The sequence below is a fragment of the Myotis lucifugus genome, unplaced genomic scaffold, assembly GCF_000147115.1.
Source record: "Myotis lucifugus unplaced genomic scaffold, Myoluc2.0 scaffold_1651, whole genome shotgun sequence".
Classification (NCBI taxonomy): domain Eukaryota; kingdom Metazoa; phylum Chordata; class Mammalia; order Chiroptera; family Vespertilionidae; genus Myotis; species Myotis lucifugus.
The window spans coordinates 31,241-42,699 of NW_005872699.1; the positions used below are offsets into that span (position 1 = coordinate 31,241).

The 11,459-nt window shown below is 60.6% G+C and overlaps 1 protein-coding gene across 1 annotated transcript in view; it reads left to right on the forward strand.

The window, feature by feature from the left end:
• The window catches only part of CAMSAP2 (calmodulin regulated spectrin associated protein family member 2), a 27,236-nt gene extending 16,311 nt beyond the window's left edge, over nucleotides 1-10,925 (forward strand). Inside the window, exons 10-17 of the mRNA XM_023748671.1 lie at nucleotides 187-270; nucleotides 888-3,039; nucleotides 4,511-4,647; nucleotides 5,619-5,839; nucleotides 6,934-7,006; nucleotides 7,633-7,748; nucleotides 8,523-8,641; nucleotides 9,147-10,925. Coding sequence (XP_023604439.1) covers nucleotides 187-270; nucleotides 888-3,039; nucleotides 4,511-4,647; nucleotides 5,619-5,839; nucleotides 6,934-7,006; nucleotides 7,633-7,748; nucleotides 8,523-8,641; nucleotides 9,147-9,452 — 3,208 coding nt within the window. The 3' untranslated portion in view covers nucleotides 9,453-10,925. The remainder of the gene's footprint in view (nucleotides 1-186; nucleotides 271-887; nucleotides 3,040-4,510; nucleotides 4,648-5,618; nucleotides 5,840-6,933; nucleotides 7,007-7,632; nucleotides 7,749-8,522; nucleotides 8,642-9,146) is intronic.
• The last annotated feature ends 534 nt before the right edge of the window (nucleotides 10,926-11,459 follow it).

An 11,459-nucleotide genomic window follows, 5' to 3' on the forward strand; every position in this document is an offset into this window, starting at 1 on the left:
CACGCCCCCAGCCTCCTTCTTCAGCCTTCAGGTAATAGATTTGAAAAAGCCGAGGAAATGCCACTCAGTAGGTTAACTGCGAGGTTGGTTGAGAGTAAATGTAAACGAACACACACACCCCAGTTTTGTGAAATCTGGTAAATTGCAGTAAGTTTAAATTTTTTACATGATTGCAATGACTTTTTTTTTTTTATTTGAAGGGGGAATCAGAAGGTCTTCATCTATGTCTTACGTTGATGGCTTCATAGGGACATGGCCCAAGGAGAAAAGGTAAGCGGAGAATCCTGTCAGTCTGTCCACATGACCAGGAAACGCCAGCTCTCTCTCTGTCTCTTCTGCTGTTGGGCAAATCGCAGTATACCTTTCCTTAGTGCCTGTGGGCAGGTGATCGATCGAGGGGCTGCGTGTAGAAGTCGCCCATGGCCCTCACCGTACCTTGAGGACAATGTGATGGAGAAGCAGTTACCACACCTGTGGATTCAACCAACTGTGGGTTGAAAATATTCAGGGGGGCAGGTAGGGGAGTTACACCGTTGCTGACGTGTCCTGTGCAGTCAGGCCTGTGAGTGAATCTGGGCTGAACATGTGCAGACTCTTACCATCATTCCCGAAACGATACGGTGCAACAGTCACAGCATTTCCATCCATCGGGGACTCAAGTCTCTACGGAGACGGAGACGCTGTGACGTGCACAGGAGGGTGAGGGTCACCGCAAACACTACCGTTTATGGGGGAACTTGAGCTTCCTCCGTGTGGTCCCCGCGGCGGCGTCCGGGAGCGACCCCCGCAGATGCCGAGGGAAGGCTGTGGTTGTACAGAATCGTTCGGTGACATCAAGCCGTTTCTTTTCTGGGATGATTTAAGGGTTTTCTCTTTGAATTTTTTAGATCATCGGTGCATGGAGTGTCATTCGATATTTCTTTTGATAAAGAAAACACGGTGCCGAGAGGCGCCCCGAACCGAGGCCTCCCTCGCTCTGTCAGCAACGAAGGCCTTTCTCTGAACAACAACCGAGCGTCTAAAACCACAAGGAAGAGCCTGTCCTTCAAGCCCGTCAACGGGGAGGGGGAGGCAGGAAGCATCGAGGAGGAGCTGAGCACAGACCCTCGCGGAGGCTTCCCGACCTACGTGCCCCACCCCCCGCACAAGCTCAGCTCCAGCGAGAACACCCGCTACCAGCTCCCCAACGGCGCCCTGCAGCCCGGGCTCCTCCTGGACGAGCTGGGCAACCAGGTGGAGACGCCGAGCATCGAGGAGGCGCTGCAGATCATCCACGACACAGAGCAGCGCCCCCTCGCGCCCCCGCCCGGCCACGTGGCCAACGGCTTCTTCCTGCACAGCCAGGACCTGAGCCCCCTGAACGCCAACCTGCAGCTGCGCCCGCCCAGCCCTGACCGCCTGACCGACACCAAAGGTGCCTTGAGCCCCGTGACCGACGACACCGAGGTGGACACCGGCATCCACGTGCCGTCGGAGGACCTGCCGGGCACGGTGGACGAGGACTCGTCGCTGCGGGACTACACCGTCAGCCTGGACTCCGACATGGACGACGCGCCCAAGTTCCTGCAGGACTACGACCTGCGCCCCGGCAGCGCGCGCGAGGCCCCGAGCCCCTGCCCCAGCACCGTGAGCACCCGCTCCCAGCCCGGCAGCAGCGCCTCCTCCAGCTCCGGCGTCAAGATGACCAGCTTTGCCGAGCAGAAGTTCCGGAAGCTGAACCACACGGACGGCAAGAGCAGTGGGAGCAGCTCTCAGAAGACCACGCCCGAGGGCTCGGAGCTGAACATCCCGCACGTGGTGGCCTGGGCACAGAGCCCGGAGGACGCGGGCCCGCCCGGCCGGGACAGCACGCAGCTGCTGGCCTCGGAGGTGCTGCAGCTGCACATGCGGCTGGAGGAGAAGCGGCGCGCCATCGAGGCCCAGAAGAAGAAGGTGGAGGCCGCCTTCACCCGGCAGCGGCAGAAGATGGGCAGGACGGCCTTCCTCACGGTGGTGAAGAAGAGGGGGGACGGGGGCGCCCCGCTGCGGGAGGAAGCGGCCGGGGCGGAGGACGAGAAGGAGTTCAGCGAGCGGGCGCCGGAGCGGGAGCTGCCCAGGGCCAGCGGGCAGCGGAGCAAGTCTCTGGCGGACATCAAGGAGGGCCTGGAGGGTGCCCCCGCCCCGTGGCCCACGTCGCCCACGGACCCTGAGCGGCCCTGGGGGGCGGCGAGCCCCTCCGAGGAGCCGGCGCCCGAGGGCGAGGTGCTGGAGTACACGCGGTCCATCGAGAAGCTGAACGCCTCGCTGCACTTCCTGCAGCAGGAGATGCAGCGCCTGTCGCAGCAGCAGGAGGCGCTGATGCGGATGCGCGACCGCCAGTCCTGGGTGATCTCCCCGCCCCAGCCCGCTCCCCACAGGCCAGCCCGCGACCCCCGGCCCGCCCGGCCCGGCCCGTCCCCCGAGCCCCCGCGGCCCACCCACCCGTCCCCGCAGCCCATCCACAGGAAGAGCGCGTCCTTCTCCATCAAGACCCCGCGGACCCCGCGGCCCAACGAGCTGAAGATCGCGCCCCTGAACCGCACGCTGACGCCGCCCCGCTCGGTGGACAGCCTCCCGCGGCTGCGGCGGTTCTCCCCCAGCCAGGTGCCCATCCAGACGCGCTCCTTCGTGTGCTTCGGGGACGACGGGGAGCCGCAGCTGCGGGAGCCCAAGCCCGGGAAGGACGGCGCGGACCCCCCGGAGGCCTCGGAGCAGCCCGCGCGGCCCCCGGGGGAGGCAGGGAAGCCCGTGGAGTCCAGCGTGTCCGAGGTGCTGGCCCAGCCCGTGACGGAGACCGTGTGCCTGACCCCCAGCGCGGACCCGCCCGGCTGGCCCGCGGAGGCTGCTCCCCGGCCGGCCTTCCCGCCCGCGGCCCCCAAAAACGTCAGCCTCATCGAGGTGTCCCTCTCGGACTTGAAGCCCCCAGAGAAGGCCGACGTGTCTGTGGAGAAAGAGGACGGAGAAAGTGACAGAGAGCAGCTCGATGACGAGCAGAAAGTGTGCTGCGGGTTCTTCTTCAAGGTACGCCCGGGCGGCGGGGGCGGGGGGCTCTTTAGTGGATGTGCTTCTTCCAGGAGCAGCCCTGTGGTCCCAGCCCACCAGCCCTGAGCCCCAGTGCAGGCTTGCTCCCCCAGGGCACTGCAACACACACAACCCACTGATTTCTAGAACATTCTCGTCACAGTGCTCACGGTCATGACGCACATGGGTCCTGGTGCACACGGTCCTGGTGCACATGGTCCTGGTGCACACGGTCCTGGTGCACACGGTCACGGTGCACACGGTCCTCGTGCACACGGTGCACATGGTCCTGGTGCACACGCACACGGTCACGGTGCACACGGGCACACGGTCCTGGTGCACACGTGCACACGGTGCACATGGTCCTGGTGCACACGGTCACGGTGCACACGGTCACGGTGCACACGGTCCTGGTGCACACGGTCACGGTGCACACGGTCCTGGTGCACACGGTCACGGTGCACACGGTCACGGTGCACACGGTCACGGTGCACACGGTCCTGGTGCACACGGTCCTGGTGCACACGGTCACGGTGCACACGGTCCTGGTGCACACGGTCCTGGTGCACACGGTCACGGTGCACACGGTCCTGGTGCACACGGTCCTGGTGCACACGGTCATGGTGCACACGGTCCTGGTGCACACGGTCACGGTGCACACGGTCACGGTGCACACGGTCCTGGTGCACACGGTCCTGGTGCACACGGTCACGGTGCACACGGTCCTGGTGCACACGGTCACGGTGCACACGGTCGTGGTGCACACGGTCGTGGTGCACACAGTCCTGGTGCACACGGTCACGGTGCACACGGTCCTGGTGCACACGGTCACGGTGCACATCTGGAGGTGCTGACCTTGCGCCTCTGCCTCTCTCACTTACACGTGAACTGTCAGCCCGGCTGGCGTGGCGCAGGGGTTGAACGTCGACCTATGAACCAGGAGGTCACCGTTCGATTCCCGGTCAGGGCACAGGCCCGGGTTGTGGGCTCGATCCCCAGTGTGGAGCCTGCCCTTCCTCAGGGCGCCCCCACTAATCCAGAGCCCCCACCTGGAAGTGCAGCGGCGCTTTCTTTTGGGGGTGACCTTGGGAGCTGCTGTCAGGGCTGTGACTTGCGTTCTCTGTGGAGCGTGTGTTTAAAGCCGTTTACCTGCCGCTTTCAGCACTGGGGACACCTCCCCACTCGAGTTATTTATTTGGATCCAGAAAAGCACACTCTGTCCTTCCTTTCCTTCTCTTGGTTGGTTGGTCTTTGCTAACTTCCCAGGTTTAGAAACAAGTAAGTCTATGTCCTGTGTTACTTGAAAGAATGGAGCGTTTTCATTCATTTCTTCCCTCCAAACGCCTGGAACGTTCCATGGATGGGTGGGGTGGGAATGAGGTTGAGTCGGTATTTCCGGTTTTCAGTTATAAAAATAGAAGTTGAGAACATCGGTCCCTAACGCCTCTCCCTGTTTTCAACGTGTTCTCAGGACGACCAGAAGGCCGAGGACGACATGGCGCTGAAGCGGGCGGCGCTGCTGGAGAAGCGGCTGCGGCGGGAGAAGGAGACGCAGCTCCGCAAGCAGCAGCTGGAGGCCGAGATGGAGCACAAGAAGGAGGAGACCAGGTGAGGGCGGCCGGGGGGAGGGACAGGTGAGGGGGGACGGGTGAGGGGGGATGGGTGAGGAGGGACAGGTGAGGAGGGACAGGTGAGGAGGGGACAGGTGAGGAGGGGACAGGTGAGGGGGGACAGGTGAGGAGGCACAGGTGAGGGCTGGCTTCTCACCGAGTTTTACTAGTAGATGTTAGAGCAGGGGTGGGCAAACTTTTTGACTCGAGGGCCACAATGGGTTCTTAAACTGGACCGGAGGGCCGGAACAAAAGCATGGATGGAGTGTTTGTGTGAACTAATATAAATTCAAAGTAAACATCATTACATAAAAGGATACGGTCTTTTTTTGTTTTAGTTTTATTCATTTCAAACGGGTCGGATCCGGCCCATGGGCCGTAGTTTGCCCACGGCTGTGTTAGACACTTGTCGTGTATGGACAACTGAATTAATGCTGATTTTGGTGATTTTTAGAAGCTGATTTATTTTCCCAAAGGATTACTTGCTTGTGTATTTTCACTCTAAGTTGGAGGCATCAAAGTGAAGTTCTTCAGAAACCACATTAATTTTAAAACAACTTCACTGGCCCTGGACAGGTGGGTCAGTGGTTAGAGCATCATCCTGCTGCACCGTGGTTGGGGTTCAACCCCCGGTCAGGGCACACACAAGAGTCAGCCAATGAATGCATGGATGAGTGGAACCACAAATCAATGTTTCACTCACTTTCTCCCTTCCTCTCTCTCTAAAAAATAAAATAACTTGACTGGGTTTTACACACACACACACACACACTTTTTTAAATGGCATATTTACATAGATTTTAATGACCTAAATTATCTGAAGTATATATATATTTATTTTACCTCAAGTATATCTTAAGGGACCATTCCCCCACGTTGCTGAAACAGAACAATTCCACCTTCCCCATCGCTCTCCCACGTCTGTTCTCTGTGGTGCCGGATAAGAACTGGAGCCGTTTGGTTTCTTAGGCGGAAGACGGAGGAGGAGCGGCAGAAGAAGGAGGACGAGAGGGCGCGCAGGGAGTTCATCCGGCAGGAGTACCTGAGGCGCAAGCAGCTGAAGCTCATGGAGGACATGGACACGGTGATCAAGCCCCGTCCTCCCACCGCCAAGCAGAAAAAGCAGCGCCCCAAGTCCATGCACAGAGACCACATGGAGCCCCCCAAGACCCCCACCCAGGGCCCTCCAGGTAACTGGGTGTTGCGAGGTCTGTTCATGAAACGCCGGCCTGTTGTCATAGTCACGTGTCCGCACGGCGCTCCGCTAGACCAGACCCGTCCGAGTTCTCACACCCCCTGTCTGGGAGCCAGGGCGAGCAGGACGGCTTAGGTGGCTCGCGTGGCTGCTGTGTGCATGCGTGTGGGTCCCGCGTGCATGCATATGGGTCCCTTGTGCATGTGTGTTTATCATGTGTGTGTCCTGTGCGCATCTATGTGGTCCCATGTGTCCTGTGTGCATGTTTGTCCCGTGTACATGTGTGCTCGTAAACCATGCGTGATGCTGACCTGTTGGCTCTGCCCGGTGTGACCCCGCATCACTTGCCCACTTTCCTCCTGTGAGTCCAGGGACCCCGTCCTGGCCTGGGGTGTCCGGTCCATGTCGCGCAGGGGGTGTGGGGCCGAGTCCCAGCTCCTCTGACAGACGGGGTTGCAGCCCCAGCTCATGCTTTTAGAGGTGGGAGGACGTGTCTTTTTACAAATGCAACATGCACGCTCACTTTTAAAACGATGTTTGTTTTGTTGCAACTAAAAACCATGGAACGTTGTAGAGAATTCCCAGCAACTCCACAACGGAGGGAGAATAGCACGACGGCCTCTTCCGGCTCATGACACGTGATGCCCGTCTTGGCTAAAATCAGTCAGTTAATTTCACCGGGAACGAGACAGTCCTGGGTGCCTCTTATTCTGCTCGTTCATTTTCTTTTCTCTCATGATCAGCACCTCCTGCCTCAGGTTGCATGTTCCTCCTGAACGACTCCTCACAGCAGCAAGCCTGGGCTTTTCTGGGAAACAGGCTCCTCCCTCCTTTCCGGGGAACGGTGCCTGGCCGCGGGCAGCGCTGTGTGGAGAGGGAGCAGAACGGGGGGCCTGGCCGCGGGCAGCGCTGTGTGGAGAGGGAGCAGAACGGGGGGCCTGGCCGCGGGCAGCGCTGTGTGGAGAGGGAGCAGAATGGGGAGAACGCGGCTGCCCTTCCCACAGGCCGAGAGGGCGAGCGAGCAGACGCCTCCTGCTGCTGGGAGGGCGGCTGCTCTCACTCAGGTCACAACTTCATTGTGTCTTTCAGTCTCTAGCCTCTCCCTGGCGTCACTGACCACGGGCGACAGCGAGAGCGTGCAGTCCGGCAAGAGGACGCCCAGGTAATCTACCCGTCTGTCTGTCTGTCCGTCCGTCCGACTGTCCGAGGGAGGGCTTCCGTCTCGCAGGATGAAGTCGTCCTGGCCGTTAGCTCTCAGGCTTTGCTGACGAGGATAGAGCGGTTAGGACGTGTGTACAGAGGCTCTGTTCACCTTTCAGCGGACAGAGCCTAGAACTAGTGACATTGATAAGACACTTCTATAAGCTACAGACGTCAGCAGTGATCACTGACGGGGTCGTGGCAAAGCCACGGGCGGTGGAACCGAAAGGCGCCAGCCTCGAGCTGTTTCCTGCCAAACACAAAGTGTCCCCCCCCGGGGTCGGCCCAGAGCAGCTGCCGTGGGCACAGGGCTCCGGCTCCCCTGCCCTCTCCCCGTCACCTTATTCCCAACGCCCAGAGCAGCTGCCTCGTGCCGTCAGCCTCAGCGATGCCATCCTGTTGTGAGTGGCGTTTCCACAGGGAGCCGTTCACTCCCTCGGTGGTGCCCACGGGTGCTCTGCCGGGGCCTGGGAGGCAGGCCCAGCGTGCGTGCTCTCAGTCGCTGGGTGGTGGTGGTGGAGCGCTCACGGGTCCCTCTGGCCACGCCCTCTGTGTGTCTGAGACGTAACCGTGTGGTCCTTGCTTCAGGTCGGAGTCCGTGGAGGGCTTCCTGTCCTCGAGCCGCTGCGGCAGTCGGAACGGAGAGAAGGACTGGGAGAACGCGTCCACCACGTCCTCGGTGGCCTCGGGGACAGAGTACACAGGTGGGCGCGGCTGTGCCCTTCACGGGCCGAGAGGACAGACTCCACGCGGAGCTTCTGGCTCATCTGGTCCAAATGCAGAGGCTCTGGCCGAGCCTGTGGGTGCAGGGGTCAGTCTCAGGGGGTCAGTCTCAGGCTGCAGGTCCGCTCGGGAAGGCGGGACTGGGCCAGATGAGCTGAGACAAATCTCCGAGTGAAACTGCATCCTCTGGCCGTTTCTGGGCTGTAATTGGGCCAGAAGACGTCAGTCTGTAGGACTGTGCGGCTTTAAAACCATTCATCGGGCCAGGCGGGCACCCAGCGCACGTGTCCCTCGGGCCCTCCCAGCCCCGGGCCGTGTAGGCGCCGCTGGATGGGAAACGGAGCGGGAGGATCAGAGCGGGGAGGGGTGTGGCCGATGGCAGGTGAGGGGAAGGCACCGTCCAGGTGGGACCTGCAGTGGAGTTAGAGCTGCCGCCGCCCCCGTGCATGGGACCCGGTGCCCAGGGCCGGGTGCGCCTGTGTGGGGCCCTTGGTCTGGCCGGGTGCACCTGTGGGGCCCGTGGTCTGGCCGGGTGCACCTGTGGGGCCCGTGGTCTGGCCGGGTGCACCTGTGGGGCCCGTGGTCTGGCCGGGTGCACCTGTGGGGCCCGTGGTCTGGCCGGGTGCGCCTGTGTGGGGCCCGTGGTCTGGCCGGGAGCGCCTGTGTGGGGCCCGTGGTCTGGCCGGGTGCCGTGGGAGCGCTGATGGCACCTCCGACTGGGGAAGGTCACTCACTGTCGTGACATCCTCCCGCAGGACCAAAGCTCTACAAGGAGCCCAGCGCCAAGTCCAACAAGCACATCATCCAGAACGCGCTGGCGCACTGCTGCCTGGCGGGCAAGGTGAACGAGGGCCAGAAGAAGCGGATCCTCGAGGTGAGCGGGCGCCGAGCGGGCTGCAGCGGGAGGGCGGGTGCGTCCCGGCTCCATCGAGGGCACAGCCTCCTGGCTCTCACCTTCCACACGGAAGACCCGTGACTGCGCGTGACCGCGAGGCTGCGTGCACCGCACGTGGGCCCCGCACGGCGGGGACGGTCGGAAATTACACAGTTTGTTGCCCAGATTGGCTCAGTCGTGCTCATGAGCGCAGATCATGTCGTTTCCAAATGCAGCTGCTCTGTGAGGAGACACAGGCCGGGGGGGGCGGCGGGGGGGCGGCTCCTGAGACAGGACTGGCCGCTCTACGCGGCATCATCCCGGCAGCCAGCAGCGCCTCAGCGTGAGGTGGTGGCACCGCCTCGCTCTTGTAACAGGTGTGGTGCTCTGGCTTTTAAGGATTTATATTTGATTAAATGTCATCAGATTTGACTAAGAAACGCCCTGCAGTTACTCGGCGGCATGTGCGAGGGTTCTCACTGGGTCGTGTGCGGCTTGTTCGCAGGAAATGGAGAAGTCGGATGCGAACAACTTCCTGATCCTGTTCCGGGACTCGGGCTGCCAGTTCCGGTCTCTGTACACCTACTGTCCGGAGACGGAGGACATCGCCAAGCTGACCGGGATCGGCCCCAAGTCCATCAGCAAGAAGATGATCGAGGGCCTTTACAAGTACAACTCTGACAGGAAGCAGTTCAGCCACATTCCAGCGAAGACGCTGTCGGCCAGCGTGGACGCCATCACCATCCACAGCCACCTGTGGCAGAGCAAGCGGCCCGTGACGCCCAAGAAGCTGCTGCCCACGAAGGCGTAGGGTCGGGGTTCCCTCCGGGACGTTCGTGGGGACCGCCGCCGCCTCCTGCCTGGGGAGCCTCCCTGATCGCCAGCGCACCCGTGTTCGCTGCACTGGGCGCAGCTGCTGCCGGCGGCTGGCGCTTCACCGGGCGGGGGCGGGTTCTCCTCGCCGGTGGTGCCTGTGGCGACGGACGCCGGGTCAGGTGGAGGGCGTGGCCGACCGGCGCGGGCCAGGGGCACGGAGCCCGCCTCACACTGTTGGACTGAAGGGGAAGACGGCGAGGGTACAGAATATGGGTTTATCTGTTGCTTTTTTAACACTTTCCATGTATGTGCTTGTCCTCATGTTTATTTTGATGCCTTTCTCTCCGTGGGGTTTATTCCGAGGTCCCTGTGTTGTGTCCCGTGGGGATCACGGAGGGAGGTGGCCGCGCAGGCCGCCCGCCTTCCTGTGATGCGCGGGGCCCTGGTGTTGGTCTGACGGGACCTCGTGTTTCCTGGTGTCAGAGCGTCGGAGCCGCAGTAAGCGTGCCCGCCTGTGTTTCTCACTCACTAGTATTAACGTCTCAGCTCGCGGGGGTGTGGGAGCTGCTGGGGTTCGCGGAGCCCCCGGAGCTCAGCCAAGAGCACGTTTCGGGTTAATCAGTGTTGTCTGCTTCCCGCCCGAGGGCCGGTCGCCTGGGCTGGGGCGGGGGCGGCTCTTTTCCTCATTTTATTTATAACTGACATCCAAACTATTAGAACTTACACATGTACAAAGGGCTACACTTTAATTTTAAAACAGCTTCCATGACTTTGCTTACGTTGAGTTTTTCTTCTGTATCCCATCCGAGAGGGCGGCTCAGAGCGAGCGCACACGTGCCGTGGGCGGGGCTGTCCCCGGCGGCCTGTGCTGGGCTCCTGGGAGCCTCGTTCTCAGGAAGATGCGGGCGATCATGGGACCCGGGCTTGGTGGGTGCGGCAGCCGTGGGCCTCGGGGAGCCTAGGGGAGCGTCAGTGTGTCAGACAGGAGGGTAGAGGCTCACGGGCACGCGTTTCTCACTGAGTCGTTAGAGTCGCTGGCATCTCCTGTGATGCACGTACTTGGAGAGACAGGAGGGACGATGTCGGACGGGGCTTTCCCGTCGTCCCAGGCCCTTTGGGCATCCGCGCCTCTGAGTTCCCGACGCTCTCAATGCTGTCGATATCGTCCTGTAATTTATGTCCTTATATTTATGTATATTTGTTAAAACTGTAAAAAATTCACAGATTTTTTCCCAATATCTGTGCAAGATGTATGTGTAGCTCAAACTACTCGTGACCTGCTGTCTGCATGTGAGAGGGGCCGTGTGGCTCTCGTGTTGTAAGTGGATACACGCCGTGTGTAACATGCGCATTAAAACGGGGAAACGCACACGTTACCGTTCAGTCTGTCACGTTAGGGGACGGGTATCAAATGGCGTTTAGATTAAGACTGGCTTAAAAAGGAGTAAATAAACCGAATTAAGATGTGGCAAATAGTCATCAAAAAGAGAATTAGTGAGCATCGTACATAACTACATTTGGTCTTTTTTTTTTTTTAACGTATTTTTATTGGTTTCAGAGAGGAAGGGAGAGGGAGAGAGAAACATCATGGATCGGCTGCCTCCTGCAGCCCTGCACTGGGAATTGAGCCCACAACCTGTGCATGTGCCCTGACCAAGACTCGAACCCAGGACCCTTTGGCCTGCAGGCCGACGCTCTATCCACGGAGCCAAGCCGGCCGGGGCTACATTTGGTCTCTTAAACCAGGTCTGGCTCCTGCCGCGTCTTCCTCATGTCGCCAGGACATTACATTTTCAACAACTGGACGTAGGTCCATGGGGGCAGAGTCACGGCCAACAGCCGCCCGCTGGTCCCCCGTGTGCGTGGGTCCCGCAGCTGCCGCCTCTAAAGGTAGCGTGTGCTGTCGCCGCAACAGCCCGCCACCCTCAGTGCAGCATCTGCTTCCTTAATGGTGCAGCCGTTTTTAAAAATCGCGTCCGAAGGGTTCGATGCAGATCATGGG